Genomic DNA, 19,579 nt, shown 5'->3' with positions numbered 1-19,579 from the left:
GGGCATACTGATGTAACAGCTGGGTGGATGCTCACAGGTTTCTGCTCGGTTCCTTTTTGTCCCGCTGTCTTCATCCCTACTTTACCCTCCTGATAACCCAGTGGAACGACAATTGTCTTCTCTTTCTCTGGGCCTACTTTTTTCCTGCTCCCCCTCTAGTGCAGAATCATGCTGGGGAATAGAGCAGATTACTTCCTTCTATTTATCTGTCTCTAAATATACCTCCTCAAGCCTAGAAAAAACACAGAAGCATGATTGGAGCTCTATGCTTCCTTCAGCTGCAACGGGATGTTGACTATAAGGGATGCAAATTAATGTTTTAATTCCTTCCTCTGCCCAGGGTGAGGGAGGGGGTGAAACAACAGAACAGGGAATATATTTAGGGTTGGGTTTCGTTTGGGTTTTTTTCCAATAAGGGATGCTAAAAAGATGCTTTTAAAATGTTGCTGGTGCTGAAACGGTGACAGATGCAATACTTTTTTCTTTAAAACGCTCTATATAATAAGAACGGCTTTTTTGTTGCTAAGGCAAATTGGAAGTTGGGACGTCCACCCAGCCAGCTGAGGGGTCATACAAGCAAACAAATATAAAATCCCTCTGCTTTTGAAAGTATCCCATGTGTCGCCAGGTGCTTCATTCAGTTTGTCGTGTTCCTCCCATTTTTAAACTTTTGCCGCACGTCCCGGTGTCTGTATCTTTTTGGGTGAAATACACCCACACTTTACGTTTAGCTTTAGGACTTTTGTTGTTGTGTCGTCTGTCGTCTTGGGGTAGCTACTAGGTAACTATAGGTTAATGTTACGTGCTTCCAGAGCCGTGTTGCCACCAGTTAAGTGTAATGTTAACTAGGCACATGTGGGGATGTTAATGTTGCCTGTATGGGTTGCAGTACATAGCTCAGGCACCGAAATAAGGCACCGAAATCTGTGTTGTGATTCTGTCTGATAGGTACCGGCAGTGTGGGATTGCGGTACTCTGGCCTATTCAGTTTTATTACAGTTTTGAGATTTAATGTAATCTTGCAACCAGACATGTATTTTTATTGGACTGGCCTCGGGATGCTGGGTGGGAAAAGGCTGCATTGCTTCGTAATGTGAACATGAGGGTGAGCAGTGAGGCAAGCATATGTAAAGCATGCCCTCTACTTACACACACACATACACACACACACACACACTCTCATCACACACGCACATCTTATGATTCACACAAGATCCTGACTGTGGCATAATGTTCGGTTAAAGGTCGCCTCCAGTTTAATTGCTTTAATCTATAATGGTAGCTTGTAGTTATCGGCAGAGCCATATCTCACATAGTGTGTGTGTGTGTGTGTGGGGGTCCGAGATATTGCTTTGCTCCCATGTAACAACCGTGACCTTGGACAGAAGAGGATATAGATCTCCGCTCTCATCAGAGAAGACAGCAAGCGCAAGCACCCTCCTGTTTTCTTTACTACCTCCACTACTCCATCTCCAATCCTGCTTTTTTTCCCATTTCTGCCCTTCTCTATTTTCCATCTGCCTCCCTCCCGCCCTCCGTCACTCTCTCCTTGGTTGTTTTCCCTCTTGTCGTCTTCTTTTCTTTCCCTCTCTCTCGCTGGTTCTTCCGCTGATCGCCAACAGTTGGACAGGAGTTGTGAGCTGCTGTGTGTTTTCTGTAATGAGGTTGAGCTCTGATATCTGCTTAACACAGGCCCATGCACAAGCACAAATGGGCATATGAGCACATGCACACGCACAAACGCCCACATACACTGATCCTACTCTAATGCACGGCTGGGGGGCAGTTTGGTGGTCTTGGTCCTGAGAATAGTGTCACGTATTCCCGGGGCTGGCTGATAGATGGGGTTATAAATACAGCTCAGTGACAGAGAATGATTCTGCTGCGAGGGCTTCACCTCACGGATTGATTGCGTGTGTGTGTGAGAGAGAGAGACAGAGAGAGAGCGACAGAGACTCAAATGATAAATAAAAGACAAAAAGACAGATCCACCAGAGAGAATCTGTGAGACAAAGTGAGAAAGGAAAATGAGAACAACGACAGAGAAGCAGATCAAGACAAACTGAATAACCCAACCATCTCTCTGTGCCCTGCTGAACAGAGCACCAATAACATTTTTGCTTTCTTCTTTCTCGCAGAGAGATATTTTATAAAACTCTCATGTTTTAGGTAGTTCTTATCAAGTGGTCTGTTCAAGTGTTTTCCAGGGTTTGGTTTTAATTAGTTATTTGATGCTATAGAAACGGGCGAACACGTCATAATTGTTGCTTTAACTGACTCTCGATTGGTCGAGCACGTGTATTGATGCAACCTCGCTGCTGTGGCTCCTTCCCCCGATCACTACTGAACAGACTCTGGATCCAAATGCGCAAGACGGCGGTGTTCATATCCGAGATATTTTGGCTTTAATTCTGGATAGTGGTCCTCCCACTATCCAGAATTAAAGCCAAAATATCTCGGAGACATGTTGTCCATCTTCAGATACAGTCTACAGCCACAGGATGAAGACTTATTCTTACTTATTATCTGTGTTACTTGGTTTTTGTAGTTTACTTAGATTAATGTACAGACCTTTTTTATATTATGTAGTCAGTGTGTACTGTAATTCAATTATCGTCTTTCCACAAGCTGACATGACAGAAAGTAACTAAACACAATATTTTCTGTTCCTTTTGTCAGAGTGAATGTACGTGTGTGTGTGAGTGTGTCAGTGTGTGTGTGTGTGTGTGTCAGTGTGTCAGTGTGTGTGTCAGTGTGTCAGTGTGTGTGTGTGTGTGTTAACTAGCTTGAATAGAACTTGGAACAGTTTTTAGGCTCGGATGATTCCCGTCAGATGCAGAGCTCATTAATGTCAGAGGAAGTCTTCTCTCAGTGTGTGCTGTCTGAAGTGAAGTTTGGATGTAAGTGGGTTTTCCCCCCACCCACCGCCATGTCTGCTGACCCCTTCCCCCTCTGAACAAGCCCTTAACTGCTGGTCCAGTCACTGATCACTGGGCCTTGGCCACTGTTAAACACACACACGCGCACACACACACACACACACACACACAAATTCCTCTTTTCCTGGTTTCCTCTCACCCCTGCACCTCCTGACCTTTAATTTGGCTAAATTGAATTTGGTTGTTTCCTTACCTCCCTCCCCTCTCTCCTCCTCTTTCTCTCCCTCGCTTTCTGTTATCCTTTTGTTGTTTGCTCTGCTGGTTTGGCTCGTGTCATGATTGTGAAAGGCTGCATTAGGCAGCTTCACAAACAAACAGCCGAGGATTTGGGTCAGCTGTAGATGTGTTTGCTGACCAGCGCTCCAATAGTTTCTCCACTGTTCATGAAAGGCATTGAAGGTATTACGAGAAAAAAATACCTAAGAATTTTAAGGCTTGGATTTAACTGAAATATTCATGCAGTTAGGCTACCCATTGATTTTAATTTCCAGAATGCTTCAAAGGTTCTCCTGACAAAAGAGCCGAGGTACCTTAATGTTGTAGTACTGCTGCAGTGGGTGGATGGTTGTACAAAGTTTCTGACAGCAGAGACCTCTGTTCACATCTTTTAAACACGACCAAGATCTTTTCCCAAACCTTACTAAAGCAATTGCATAAACTTAACCACTATAGAGATGGTGGATTAGCATAAAATCTAAATTAATCATTTAACAGACATTCTTAAAGATGTAATATATAACAATTCGTCCTCTTATTCCTTCAAGACCTTTGTTTATAAATGTTTTGGACTTGTGCAATTACATTATCTAAAATGTTTCCATCAATGTTCAAACCCAGAAAAATCCCAGAGTTTATTCAAAGTAACAGGACGTTTCATTTCAGTCGCCTTTTAGCTGCGTCACATCTGCTTTACCTGTGGCTCTGCCCGTCTCACACAGTTAGCCATTTGGCAGCTTTGTCCTTCCACTGTTTGTATTGATCCCAAATATTCATTGCCGTTCGCTGCGTAACGTGAGTAAAACTTAAATACATTACCTCATTCGTGAACATGATTTGCGCCTGGGTTGTGTGAGGTCGATTTGCATCGACACGCTCCTGGTGTTGAAAACAACTCCCATTATCGTCGTTATTGTTTTTGACTGGGGGACCCCTAGTGGCTGAAGTTACATATTGTATGTTTAACAGTCTAAAGCATTCTGAGTGAGGGTCTTCTTTTTATGGAAAAACAAGAAAATACAGGGATTTTAACTCAAGCCTCTAGAGTTCTAACAGACAAAACTGAACAGCAGCAAACAAGGCCAAGCTATCAAACATGTGTGTGTTGTTTTGGTGTGTTAGCATAACCCCCCCGTGAATTCTCCTGCAGTACATCCTAACCCCCCCCCCATCCTTTTACGCTCCCATGTTTTACCAGTTTAACTCGTCTATTTACTACTTGATGCCGTCCACATCGGTGCAAATTGGTTTAAGTTTGATTTTATGGAGGCAGCAGGGCAGTCAGACAAAGTTGATGGACGGGCAATTACTGTAGGTGTGGTATCGACAGGCACTGAGGTGTGTGTGTGTGACTGCCTATATATTATGTGTGTGTATCGACAGTAGCAACCTGCACACCTTTATCTGACATGTGATTTCCTATCTGTCTCCATTGCCATGGCACACTCCAGAGATTCCAGGCCAATTTACCCTCATGTGACCAACCACTGTGTGACAGCCATACGTCTGTGTGTGTGTGTGTGTGTGTGTGTGTGTGTTCTTGTCCCATCAGAAAGATTGTCTTAAGAACTAACGGAGCACAAAGAAATGGAGAAAAGCCCCAGGACAGAAAAACATACACTTGAGGGGGAAGAATGTAGCTGTTCCTTGTCTTACTGAGAAAAACAAAATCTTTATCTGTCATTGCTCATTACCTCTAATCAGTCCTCACCTTCTATTTTAAGTCAGTTCTTTGGAGCGATGCGTCGCAGTTTAGAGAGTATGTACAGACTGGTAGCAGTGGTTTCATTTCTATCAGGTCATTTCTGAATTCTAATGTGTGTGTACTCGTTTTTTGTTCCTTCTTTAGGACATTTTCCAGTGTAAACACTGACCTTGTCAGGATCAGTAGACCTTGTGGGGACCAATGTGTGTGTGTGTTTTTTGCTTTTTGCCCTTCATGAGTTGTTGGTGTACTGGCGGAAGGAGCTTATTAAAAAAAAAAGTGTCTGGATCTGACTGGATGTCACAGTTCAACACTGTAAGCGTTCAACCAGCATGCACAGACAAACCTACACACACACACATACACACACACACACACATACATACACGCGCGCATGCACACAAACACTCCGGAGCCTCTTCAAGCGACAAACTAGGGCAGCCCTCCTGTCATAGTCTTCTGTCAGAATGGCATCTTTACTCCTCTGCACGTGTTATATGAAATAGCAGAGTTGGCTTGTACCCTCTTCCACAGTGGAAGGGGGAGGGGGCTGGGGGTCTCATCGAGGTACAGTTCGTCACTTATATGAATATTTTCATAAACATTTTCAGGTTCGCGCTCAGTCTGCCTTTTGGGTCGCCACAACTTTTTTTTCAAGGCTGTAGAGAATACAATTCTCAATAAACCATGGCACATTCTTTAAAAAAAAAATCCTCTAAAGCAGCAGCATTGCAAAAGTGCGTCTTCACATTTTTTTTCCCTCTTGGACAGCAGCAGAGAAGACTGACTTTTTTTTTTACCTGAAATTGGGTTAGATTTGTCATTTGCCTTATTCATGAAAATCCAGCCTCACATCTCAGACATGTAAATGCAGGAAGAGCATTTGATAAGTAAAAAATGTCTTGGTTAATATGAGTAGTCTCCCTCTAAATAAGTCTATGACTGTAGGTGTGTAAGAGTGTGTTACACAGAAAAAGTAGATACAAACAAGAGTGAACTGATGACAGCTGGTTCTTCTGATACTCGACTTGATCTCGTAAATGTCCATATCGTAAGTTATCTAGATGATTGATGAACATTATCCAGGTTTTCTGATTGGGTGTTTTTTTGACTTTCCATTATTCCCACCACTCTTTGTTATTTCACCAGTTGATGATTTACTCTCTCTGGTTTCTGGTTTCCTGGAGGCTGCTGCATTTATTTCTTTGATCTATTTAAATTTTCCCATCATTATCATACGTAATGAAAGAGGAAAGCAGCAAATAATAACCAATTTATCTTCTGCATTCATCAAACTCAGCTTGTTGTTGTTTATGAAATTATTCATTCATATTTCAGAGTACATTAATCAATTAAAATGCAATTTTATGAACTTTGGTTTTCAGTCTAAAGACAAATGATTTTGTTTTTTTATATCTTTATTTATTGTTTTATAATTGATTCTGTGTACGTCAGACAACTGATGGTCCAGAGACATAACTACCACATCACCATGCTTTCTTCATGTGTTTCACAAAACACAACTCTTTTAAATCTGTGTAATTTATTCTGGCCTGATGTGTAATTGATGTCGTCTTTGTCAAAGTGTAGAGGATCAATATAATATTTCTCTGTTCAGAATACTTAGTTAAAAACAGGAGCAGTAGAACAGAATCAAAGAATAATTTATATTAAAATTAAATAATCATAGACACATTCAATTTGCAGACAGCGGTCACACTTGAAGAAGAATATTATTTTCACTGTTAAATCCTGCAACTCATCCCACCCAAAAAAACTCACTGTGAGAGGAAATTAAAAACATTGCATATTGAGATTTGCCAACGGCAGGAGAAATACACCCGTCATTCACATACAGAGGAAATAAGTGAATATTTTACATCAACAGTTCCATTAATTAAATTATGACAAAGGATGTATCTCATATTTATGAGGTAAAACAGGCGATGAGGTAGGACAGGAAGGATATACAGCAGCACACAACTTCAATGAAATGAACAGCGGATGAGAGCGCAGATGGAGAGAGAAAACTGGAGGAAAAAAGATGGACTGAGAGCCTCTGGTGGTTTGTGGATGAGTGGAGAGAGGACTGATGGAAAGACAGCATGAGAGAAAATGTAGCGAGTCTTCGTTCGACACCAGTTTGCTTCCAAAGTTCAGAGCTCAACTCTTCTCACTTCTTCATCCTGCTCTCCATCGGCCTGTTTTGTTGCCCTGACAACACTCTCACGCGTTGAACTGCAATCTCAGTGGAGTGGAGGCAGAAGAGGCTGTGTGTGTGTGTGTGTGTGTGTGTGTGTGTGTGTGTGTGTGTGTGTGTGTGTGTGTGTGAGCAGAGTAAGTTATCTTTACTGAAGCCGGCTATTGTTTCTGAAGAGGTGATTTCAGTCTCCGTAGTAATGTCCCTCTGATGAACGTCATACAGTTCAGCCTTTTGGGAAATACACTCATCTTTCTTTCAGCAAATTAGATGAGAAGATCGATACCACTCTTGTGTCTGCGCACTAAATATGAGGCTTTTAACAGGGTACGGTTAGCCGAGCTTAGCATATAGGCAGCAGGGGAAACAGCTAGCCTGGCTCCATCCCAAGGACATAACATTTTTTAACTGCAACTTTAAAGCTTAATAATCCATTACCTAGTTTGTTTAATCCATACAAAAACAGACTAGCTACCCACACTCTCCAGTCTGGAGCTATGTCCCAATTCAGGGACCTCCTCCTTCAGAGGACCCGGTCTACACAGCTCATGAAGGAGGCGGCCTTTGACCGACGATGTGGTCTACGGCGGATTTCCTATTTGCTTCACCATCTTTGGCATTACATCATTAGCTACTTTAAGCGACTGTTCTTACTGCAGCTCAGCTTCATCGCCATTCATTGCGCAATGAAACCTGGGACAGGTTGAAGTAAGAAAGGTCCAACCATTGGAGCCTTGGTTGCTTGGGAATGGAAGGATGTATTTGTCGGCCACAATTGAACGACCCTTCGAAATCTCTATTCCAAAGCGACGCTTCGGAATTTAGACACTGCTTTATGCTAAGCTAACTAGCAGTTGGCTGAAGTTTAACTCAGCATACAGATGTGAGAGTAGTATTAACTGTGACGTCCAGCTTTTTAACCCCAGAGTTGAGGTAAAATTTATCTTATGATGCAAGAAATATTGTGCTAATAGTTTATGGATATTGTTGCACTTTGTATATACGTAGTCCTATTAAGTCCTATGAAGTCCTATTGAATGTGTACAATTTAAGTCAATCACTGGTTTTATGTTTGAATAGTTATTACAAAAAAGATGAAAATAACAATCTTTACAAACTCACAAATAAAAAAATCTGGCTAATCTGAAACATCATCTACAAGATAGTATGATCATCATCTCATCTGCATTTCCCCAATTTTCTCTTCACGTTCTATTACTGGATTACTTTCTGTCACAAGAGGATCACTCAGCTGAATTACTGTAAAGTGCAGTTGTCTGCATTTTTTAAAGCAGGAACACACAGCAAACCTCTTGGTGTGAGGAACATAAAACCTGGGTGAAAATTGGTTTAAGCCGATCTGCACCTATAAGAAAAACCCAGGGCTTGTATTTAAAATCAGTAAGAAAGAAAAACAGTGAGGCTTTTTCATGCAGGATCAGCAAGCCCCACCAAATCTACTGATTTAAATTTAATATTTTCTGCTCTGAGCAGAAAAGATCTTACGAACTCATTATGTAGTCTCATATTGTACTCTATATTGAGTCTGCGTGGTGGTCTTATTGTGCAGCCTTTTCTCTTCGTGGCACTGGCACCATCCTAAATTGTGTGTTTGTCAGTTTTGTGTGCGAGTGCGAGTGTGTGTAAGCATCCCGGTCTCTTTGTGCGCCAGTCTGGTTGTTGGCAGCGGCGTTTGATTCTTGGCAGGTGGATCACAGCTTCTTGCAGCCCAGCTGAAGCAGTGAGAGAGAGAGAGAGAGAGAGAGGGAGCGAGAGAGAGGGGAGAGAGAGAGAGACATAAACAGACAGAGAAGGAGAAAGAAAAAAGAGAGGAAGACAGGGAGAGACAGACACCCCAGGGGGAGGAAACAGGAGTGAGAAGAAAAACAGACAGACACAGAGAGGAGATGGAGAGACAAAGAGATTGAGAAAATGTTTTGGGTTTCTTGTATTTGGCTCTGGGCGTAGTAGAAAGTGCCGTTTCAGCATATTGCTGCTTCCGTACAGGAATTTCTTTCATTCTCATAATGTAAACCTCACAGTTTGGTGCTGAAGATCGATACAACAGCGTGTCCATCAGTAACCAAACATCTCTCGCAGTAATCAGGCCACATGTGCACGTGTATGGATCGGTGCATTGATGTCTCTTGATAGAAGCTTAGGAAATATTATGAGCACGAGGGCCCATGTGTGAATTGCTTTGTGTGAAAGTGTTATTTAAAGATAGAGTGCTGGGGAAAGCTGTGTGTGTCGATAGATTGTCTTTTTGGTTTCCATTGTTGTCCCTAAGTGTTCAATTTTGGAATGTGCTCCACTGTGAGTATGATATATCATTTTTAGCTGCTCATCATTTATGTGTGTGTGTGTGTAAGAGAGAGAGACTTGTCATTACATCGAACATGAGCCAGGCTTGAGTGACTGAATGATGAGCTTGGTGTTTTTGTTCCGGGCCAAAGCAGGCCTGGCCCCGGCTTAGATATCTCTCTCTCTCTCTCTCTCTCTCTCTCTCTCTCTCTCTCTCTCTCTCTCTCTCTCTCTCACACATTTCCCCCGAGAAAGCGAAGATAGAGGGTAAGAGCTTTAGATTTAGATGGATGGATGGAAAGATACAACTTTAGCACTAAATAGATAGAAAGACATTCATGTCTGTTTAGGTAAGAAAGCTTTGTATTTTCTTAATGTCAGACACAAACAAACAAACAAACACACACATGTTTATATATAGCCTATATGCATTCTCGCTGTGTCAGCAGACAGGAAGCTATAGCTAATACATAATGGATGAGTCCAGTCATTGATTAGTGATAGTCAAGTGATAAGTGGTATTGACAGGAGGTGTGAGGAGAAGAGAAAAAGTGTCAACGTGTAGTTTTATGTATGTGTGTGTGTGTTTTCCCAGTGGACTGCAAAATGGTTTGAGAACATGTAATGGCCTCTGTAACACTTTGGCTTACAAGGCAGTTCTGTTAGGCCCGTACATTTCTACACAATGAGAAACTACACAAGCAAAAAAGTCACTGTAGACGTGTCCGGCCCTGCAGACAGGTTTATTTTTATCTGAGAAATCCTTCCCTTAAGATGTTTGCATGACGACAGACTCAACAAGGTGGAAATGTGGTGCACCGTCCGTTGAGTCCATAAGATATTAAAGAAGATGCAGACACACACACATGGTCAGTGAGTACAAAGGTAACCAAGGTCCAATTAAAAATAACCACAGTGAGGCCTGTGTGTTACCTTGAATCATAATTTCTGTGAAGACAAACAAAATAAAGCTCCAGAAATAATATTTACCTCATTTGTATTCAAATATCCTAAAATCTTCATGGATACAATCAAAACTATCTGGAAGCTTAGATACTAGTGTCATTTGTGTAAACAATAAAATGAAAAAAACGATCAAGCTTGTACTTATCTATTGGCTACTCTGTGAAAAACATGAACATTTATAACAGTAATTGACTCACACAGAAAATAACTGGTATAATTGAGTGTATGTGAAACTGACGATTTGACCTAATACCTGTTGATAAGAAGCTTTTACCGACAAAAATAGGAGTGTGTGTGTGTGTGTGCGCACCTGTCTGTCAGGCCCTGAAATCACATATTATTATACTATTATGCCCAATTTCCGTACGCCACTCCAAATGCACATGAGCTGTGAAAAAAGTCTAAATGGTCTTTAGTTTCTCTGAATACACGCGCGGACTGGAGGCTGCCGCTGACCTTTCCCTGCTCAGCATCTCTCCTCCGCTGTTTCTGTCTCATCCCTCTCATTTAATCTATCGCTCTCTCACCTCGGCTCCGCTACGCAGCCTCTCTCCCTGCTTCATTACACCAAGTGCACTATTTTCTGGCTGTTTTCTCACACAGACGCTGCTGTGTGCGAGCGCGCCAGGACACGAGCAGTTATGTGGGCTGTTACACGCGCATACGCACATATACACTAATGCAGTATGACATGCCTCCCTGCTGTCATGGTGTGCTGAGCTGAGGAGAATGGCTGGGATTCAGTTAGGGCTGATGAACAGCGTGAGTGCTAGAGGAAAAAGAGGGATAGATAGGAAAAGAGGAGGTTGGACCAATTTTACAGTTCTTTGTTATACCTACAGGGAGTATGGATACACAGAGGGGCTTGTAAACAGCCACTCTCTACCTCTCTCAATTGAGTGATTAGTCTCATTTATATGCAGGAGGGCAAACTGTTTTCTTTTTACTTTGGAGTAGTTTTTTCTAGGGCACTGCTGCATGGTCCCTTATGAAATTGGAGGGAATATGCATGTTTCTAAGTTTAAAACTGATGCCGTCACTTTGCATCGTGTCAGGTCAGTGACTCAGGTGTCTGATCTATGATCTGTGGATTGAAACCATAGGTTCAAAGATTTCAATGGCGAGAGGATAACCTGGGAGAGCTAGAGTGAGAGAGAGAAGAAAGAGATAAGCAGCAGTCTCTGCAGATGGATACTGATTAAATATTGATGGTCAGCGGTGTTGAAGACTTGATTAGGACCTGACTGAGCCAAGCCTCAACAAGCACGCAAGCACACACACACACACACACACACACACACACACACAGTGTTGTGTCTCCATAGCTGCTTTTAGATGAACTGGACTCCGCAGATCCTGTTTTCTCTGGAGGAGGTGCATGTGTGAACGCAAATGTCAGAGTGTGACGCTCCGTAGTGTCTACGGACTTGATCCACCTGACCTCCTAGTATAAAGTCTGTAGAAATCCAGGAGAAGTCGATGTGTGAACACAGCCCGCGAGCGAGTCAGGGGGGGTTGATGATGCTTCTAACACGCGACAGACGCAAAAATGAAAAAAACTAAAAGAAAACAAATATCTCCCGGTGAAAAAGCGGTGACACACACGTTGAAGACACAGACGAAGATGTCAAAAGAGTTTGTGGTGATAAGAGCAGACGATGGTCTCAGGGTGCTGGAAACTTGATCACATGAGCTCAGCAGCCGAGTTAATACGTCACTTCCTGCCTCTGTCTGCTGCACCCGGCTGCTCCACCTCTCGTCTGAATAATGCGGAGGATTTTATGCTGTTGTGAACGTATCTGTGCAGAAAACCTCCCGCTGTGTGAAAGGCAAACTGCGAAAAAAAAACTCTGTAGCCAGTTCTCTGGATTTTACCAATAGGTAAAAATTGCTTATGTCTAATAAAGAAAGAGCAGAAAAAAGGTATATAGTTAAATAAGAATGTTACAAGATCATTGTGACGTCAGTAACCCGTGTATCAAAGTTTCACTGACTGTCCCGAGTTGATATTCCAACTTGAGATGGCGTTCATGTGAAATGTCCTGGTTGGGAACTCATTTTTCTGATTATTCCGACACCACACAATTCTACTGCTAACTTTTACCAACCTAAAACTAACCGGAAAATATGTCCTGATGTTATGGGGACATGCTTTTTGTTCCCATAAGGCGACTTTATAAAGTTTAGGTCCCCACAGCGTGTCATACCTAGACCACACACACACACGCAGGCAGGCACGCACATACAAACACACACACTGGTCCTCACAAAGACAGCTGTACAAGATCACACACACACACACACGCAGGTGGAGAACCGCACACCAGCGTCTGAGCAGGTTTTCATTATGCCTCCCGCTGTTCAACCTGCCACCTTCTTTCTCACTTTTCATTCTCACCTTCCTGCATCCTTCTTCCACTTCCACCTCCTGTCACTCAGGAGATCACACACAGGAAACTGGTGTAATTTGAATCATATGTGCACATACACCCCCACCTCTGCACTTGGTGCTGGATGACAATCTCCCATTTAAGTGAGATTTCAACAAAACCTTTTTCGTAGTTGTAGTAATCCATTTGTAGGTTTGTACATTGTTGTAAAATGTGTGTCGAGAGGGTTACTGTGTGTTTTCTTAGTAACACGCATTGTTACTCACCGATTACTACATGTGGCCTTGGTGATAGTTTTTGTTTTGTGTGCCCAGGTTTTGTCTTTTCAATCAGTGTCTGGATAATCCACACAGTTGGGAGAAGTGTTCACAAAAAGCTCAGTAGATTTTCTGTTTTATAGCCAATGATTGATTAATAAAATGGATCTGACCATTGTAACAGCTTGAAGCGTTCAGTCCAACTCATGTGCCTGCTCATTGGCTCGAAAGGGTGATGAGATTGAGACAAAAGCACTGTTTTAAGCCTGATTGGGGAAAGGAAAGTGATTGTTTTGAAGATATTGAATATATGTGGATGTGGTTTAATAAGTCTCTGATATATTTGATTAATTCTGAGGTCATGTCAGCACTGAAATCCATTGTTTTAATATACGTTTTGCCCACAGCCTTCTTTCTCCTTCATGAAAACAACGATTTTTCAGGCTTGTGGAGGACGAGAGGTTGATAGTGAAAAGAGAGAGCGAGGTTTTGGGCGGGTGTCACTTTATGTAAATGTGTGTGAATGCACCTTTAAAATAAACTCTGGCCTTGGTGCCTTGATGCTGCTTCAGCGACTGACTTTGTGTCCCCTTGAACCACAGCAGCTGCAGCACAACCGCAGTAATCTGAAAGCTGAAATTATAGGTTTACCAGTGTTTGTGATTCTGCTGCTGTTGTGCCTCAATGCAACAAAACACACCCTTGTATGAAAGATGGAAACATCTTGGAGTTTTACATGGGAGGTTTACAACCTAATGTTTTATGATGCATTGGAGACAGAGAAGTATTATTGTAATGTATGAGTTTCTTTTCAGTATGTTAACATGCTTGCTCTCTTTCTTCTGTGTGTTTTGCAGTTACGTTGCTGGACTCCATGTCAGCTCTGGCCGACCTGGGCTGGGAGGCTTACCCTAATGAGGGGGTGAGTGTATACTGCACAACACAAACACAAACACACACACACAAAAAAAAAAATCCTCTCTTTATGTTGGAGCTGGCATCAGAAGCATAAATCTGATCACAGCTTGCAGGTTGTGTTGACTCGTTGTATTTTCAGGGAACAGGCAGCGACTCAGAGCTACGGCAGCAGCACTGGAGTGTGTGTTTTAGAGAGCACTGGGTTCTTGAGCGCGCCTTGCTAAATCGGGAGTCTGCAGGGGGAATTTACAAATTATTTCTGCTGCGCTGAGAACGCCGTGGCACCGGAGCCTCCATTTATTACGGGTTGTGATTTTCGGGGATGGAGTGAAGGGACGGGGTGGAAGGGTAGATATTCTTACACAAGAGGACATGACGTGTACATGTTGTGTCGCTTGCATGTGTGTATGAATGTGTGTGTGTGTGTGTGTGTGTGTGTGCGTGAAGGGGGGTGGTTATGTAACTAGCCTTTTGCAGGTATGGGGACCAAGGGAGTGCAGCCAGCATGAATCGGAAAATAAAAACAGAGAAGTGAGAGGAGAGGAAGAGTGGAGAGTGGAGAGAGGAAGAGCGACAAAGTTTATTCAATAAAGAAATAAGAGCGGGATCTGTATGTCACTCTAGCACTAGAGCTGTTGAATGGCACTGAATTAATTCTATTTCCCCTTGAGTCACACTTCCTTCTCCACTATTCAGCGTCAGTGTGTTAAATTGCAGGATGCCACACGCAGTTTCATGGTTGTGCGCAGCAGAGAAGAGGCAGCTGAAGCTAAGCAAGGTTTTGTTTTCTCAAGCAATCAAGGGTATCAAGTTCACCCAATTGAAATGCGCTGATTGTGGAGCCATATTGTGGATGTTTGTGTATGTGCTTCTTTTTCTTCCTCACTGAGGCCCTTATAGACGGCAGAATGTGTTCCATCTGTGGCTAAGCCAAAAGGTTCACTCTAAATTTTGACAAGTGGATTACACAAGTTAGTTTTATAGAAAATATGGTTCAGGTCGGGGTGGATTAATCATGGCTCGGAAAAGGCACATGTGTTGTTAGTTTACCCCTCAAAGATGTGTGTTGGCTAGAAAAGTAAAATATATGAAATGAAGCCCATCCTGTTATATCTTTATTCATGAACTGTTAGCATGGAGGGGATCTGGCGTCTCCTTCCTGAGTGTGTACAGAACCTGAGAAGAGACGCACGCGCACACGCACACACACACACACACACACACCTCGTCTGTTAAATAAACTACACCCGCATCGACTGAGACATAAGAAAAGTGTTTAGTTTTAGTGTCTTTACTTTGGGTTAAGGCTCTATCAGCTGTTTTATCGCACAGAGGAAATTATTTAATTGGTTAAAGCTGTTTTTTTTTCTATCATGGTTGGTCTCAATTTGTGTGTGCATTATGGAACCCGGAGCTGATGTTATCTTCCGCCAATAAAAATGATCCTACAGCTTTGTTTTTGTCCGTTCACTGCCAGTTTAAAGGAGACAAATGCAGAAGGCTAAATTGTCTGAGATAACCAGCTGCTCCTGTCTCTTCGCTTCACTATGACTTTTCCTGAAAATAAAAAGTTGTGTCACTCAGAAACAGCCAGAAGGCAGACAGGCTTAAAGCAACACCGCCAAATAGGAAAAGATGAACTGAAAGCAATGCAAGAAGATGGTTTTATATGTACCCGAGTTTTATCATCACTAAAACATTTTATTTAGAGTCCAAAATTAATCGTGTCGTCCTGATACAATTTCTCCAAAATCGGAAGGGGTCGGAAGCCTTCTGGTTTCCGTTTGTAGTTTGAGCAGGCTTTGGTTGCCCACATTTAAACGGTGTAGAGCAAAAGAGGCGGAACACATTGATCGAAATGCATCAGTTAAGCTTTTTAATTTATGTGCATTCAGATGCAGATAGCTGCTAATAGAGATTAGCCAAAATGTCGTCTGGACCCAAAACAACCCATCGCAGTTTTTGTTTTGTGTGGAGAAGTTTTCTCTGTGATGAAGAAACTAGTCGGACTGTAAACAGTGAACGTCAAACAGAAGATGGAGTCTTGGCCAGAATATCTGCCGTCTCCACCAGAAGCCCCCAGATATTGGATTTAGTCGCTATTCATTTAAAAACAGGTCTGTGCAACAAGATCCTATTTGGTCAGAAGTTCAGTTCAGTTTTAAATATTGCAGCGAGAAACAGGAGAAACTATGAGATCATGTTGGCTGAGGATGGCAAGCTCTTACCATTAACTACCTGTATCGGGAAAAAAAGCATTAGAGGATCATTGTAACAAGATGTAGAGTGGATTTGTGAAACTAAAGATGATCCCTCCACTCGTGATTTCTGAACAGACATCCCATCTGTTATCAGCATATAAAACCCTTGTACTTGTGGCTCCTGAAAGGCAAAAAACTAATCAAAATGAAGAATTACAGACTAATTGAGGCCAAACCTGTTGCACGACTTTTTAAGACTGTGATAAATTAAATGGAAGACCGATGTCAAGTGAGACAGATGTAAAGGAATATCAGAATCCCAGAATTACTTACACTCCCCATAGTTGAAGATGAGGTGAAGTAACATAGGTATCCACCGTCTCAGCCAAGCCTAGTGTACGGAGGTTTACATATTCAGTTTATCAAATTTGGCTCTTTTTAGATTTTAAACAACCCCATGGAGGCTGTATTGGCACTCGTATTGTTTATTTATCATAAATATATTGATACTGCAAGTCAGGAAATGAACGTGGGAGTGTTCAAATGCTCCTTGGATCAAATGTAAAGTAGAAGAAAAGCGATAAGAAAGTGATGGACTGAGAGTTGGAAGGTGCAGAGGCTGTGAGAAGGTCTTATGTTTCATATCAAGGGGATTATCTAGTTGACCTTTGGCTCCTAAACCTGTGGATTGGACCCATTGAGAGGCAATTCCCACCAATCTGAGACCACTGTCTACGTGAATTAGTCGCAAACCCCACTTGACCCTCGAAGGTCACGTTTAATCCACACTGTGCAGGGTCGGATGTGCCTGAGAGTGGAGCGACCCACTTCTGTCACCGGGCAGGGGTGTTCCTCATGGGGGACACAAAACAGAACATCTTAATGATCTTTGAAAACGGGAGGCCCCCACAGCATCTCGACTCCCCCAGTGACCGCCCCCACCCCTCTTCCCCTTCTGGTTCTTCACCTTCCATCTCTGTTTACCCCCCTCCCCTCGTTCTGTCCACCAGCCTCACCAGGCCAGAGATCGGAGGCCAATTATGTCCTCGTAGGTGTGCCCATCAGATGATTGCAGGAGGAGGGATATTATGTTAAGCTGGTGAATGGTTGAACCTAACCCCAATCTGACGTCTCTGCTTCACTTCAAAGCACTCAAGCCAGCTCCGTGCTGATTGGCTGAGGTGATTGAGGGTTCTGGGAGGAGGGTTTTCATTCTGAATGTTAATTAGCGTTCAGCCTGAACCAACACAGGCAACAGTTTTTTTGTGTATTTGTGCGTATAAGGAGGAGAGCTTAAACTCCTCAGCCTATCTAAACATCTTCCCACTCCTGTTTTTGGTGGACTTGCTCTCAAGCGGCCGGTGTATCATTTGCAAACAGCGAGGCCAGCAGGTTGTTTTCATGATCATAAACACACCTGTGCTTTATACCAGGCAGAAGTGACAGTGAACAGACCCGCCGACAAGGGAAATAAGTCACTCGCCAGGAAGTGGCAGTAATCCAGCCACTCCAAACTCTGCCTACAAAGAAATAAACAAAGACATCATAAAGCCCTCTTTATCCCTCAATGACTATTCCCATAAATGCTTTAATCACCACTCCCCGGGGACTCAGCTTTGTGTGTCTCTGTGTGTGTGTGCAACGGTCCTGTGATGTCCGACTGGTCCCAGCTCTGCACAGATGGGTCTATTTAGCTGCCAGGCGCGCCTGTAATTTACCAACATTCATTCATCTCTCCCCCCTTTTCTCTCTCTCTTTCTCCCTCCGTCTGGTGTTTTGTTCTTTTAATTGAATCGAGTGTGGTTGATCTAAATGACTCACAGTCGCTGTGTGTGCACAATGTCAAGCAAGACTCTAGTGATATGCCGCGTATATGTAATCTTCAAACTCTGAACTGGCTGTCAGGGACATTTGTGTCAGCTGAGTGCAGCAGCTTAAACAATTTCCCCCTCCGCCTCCTTTTCCTTGTTCTTCTTCGTCTTCCCCTGTTTTTTTTCCTCTTTCTTGTCTGTGTTTCTGTTTTTGAGGGGCTTTTGGGTCAGAGCTGGCTTTGTTCAAGCTCCAGTTCATACACAGTAGACGTTTCGTCGAAGGTGGTAGAGTTTAAAAGCATCTCAGAGTGCGAGTGAGCTGGAGAAAGCGTGATTCTATGTGAGAAGGTGTGTTTTTTTTATGCGGATCTGTTTTAGTGCTCAGGACTTGGAGTTGAAATGCATCAAGCTTTTGCTGGGTTGTGGAGCCGTCACATCAGATTAACCTTGAGAATCCAACCTTAGCTTGGACTTGTCTGAAAGTTTCTCTTTGCCCTTTTTTCGCTGCTTTCTTTGCATTTTATTAGCCTGTCTTCTCCCTTTTCAGTCTTTTCTTTATTTCTTTCTCTTTGTCTGGTTTCATTTGAATTTTAGGACGCATTAGGGAGGACAGGTAGATTCCTCTGTGGGTCCTTTGCGTGTATCTGGTTTGCGTGTGTGCATGCTTCAATGCATGCAGCTGTGTATGCAGAATGTGTTCATACTATTGGGTAGTATGAACGGGTATTATGTATTTACATGATTTGACTCCTGTCAGATCACATGTGCTCATCACTGGGGAGATTAAAGTTTCAGTATTAAGACGATGACAGGAGCTCAGAACAAAGATGGTGGTCCTCCCGACCCTCACCACAACTTCAACTAGTTTGTTTCTGTGGGTTGTGCATGTGTATGTGTGCGTGTGTGTGTGTGTGTGTGTGTGAATCCAGTTAGCTTAGATCAGATATCTTGAGACACTGAAACCACATTGGTTTATTTTCCGTTTCTTTAAGGAATAGAAATGTTCTCTTTTTTGTGTGTGTTGATATATGTGTGTGTGGTTTCATATGTGTGTGTATATGTATGTATGTGTGTGTGTGTGTGTGTGTGTGTGTGTGTGTGTGTGTGTGTGTGAGTGTGGTGTGTGCAGATAGAAATGTTTTCCTGCTCATGCGAGAAGTGTTCTCAATTACTGCCTTAGCCAGAAGTGGAAACAGATGGTAGCAGATGACGGGAGACAAAGTAGCTCTGTCCTACCTACTCCCTTTTTCTCTGTGTGTGTGTGTGTGTGTGTCTGATACACACATATATATACACATACACACACACACACACACACACACACACACACTTAAGCACTAAATCACCCATTCACTTTAGGAAAACATGCTCACTCTATGCACACGTGCAACATAGACAAAGACGGTCCTTCAGTCATCTTGACACAGATCATCACTCATATTCACCCAGACATGAAAACAGAACATGCTGGCTCAGTGTTGGTTTCCACTAAACCACAGTTCAGTGAACTTGGGCCCAGTTTCTCATAAGCAGTACTTGGACTGAGATATCCTTTGTCTATTGACTACCTATGAAGTGAGATGATCTTGCTGCTGAGTGCTGCTGTTGTCAACTTGAATGTCTCTAAAGCTGGAGTTAGACGACAGGAATTTCAGACCAAAAACCAGAAGAC

General features: G+C 42.8%; 1 protein-coding gene across 1 annotated transcript in view; it reads left to right on the top strand.

The window, feature by feature from the left end:
* Positions 1–19,579, top strand: part of epha4b (eph receptor A4b) — an 86,519-nt gene that overhangs the window by 2,553 nt on the left and 64,387 nt on the right. Inside the window, exon 2 of the mRNA XM_035170594.2 lies at positions 13,835–13,899. Within this exon, the coding sequence (XP_035026485.1) occupies positions 13,835–13,899 (65 nt within the window). The remainder of the gene's footprint in view (positions 1–13,834; positions 13,900–19,579) is intronic.

This window comes from Hippoglossus stenolepis, chromosome 11 (assembly GCF_022539355.2).
Source record: "Hippoglossus stenolepis isolate QCI-W04-F060 chromosome 11, HSTE1.2, whole genome shotgun sequence".
NCBI lineage: Eukaryota > Metazoa > Chordata > Actinopteri > Pleuronectiformes > Pleuronectidae > Hippoglossus > Hippoglossus stenolepis.
Note: the sequence above shows the minus strand (reverse complement) of the source record. Positions and strands in the feature narration are given on the sequence as shown.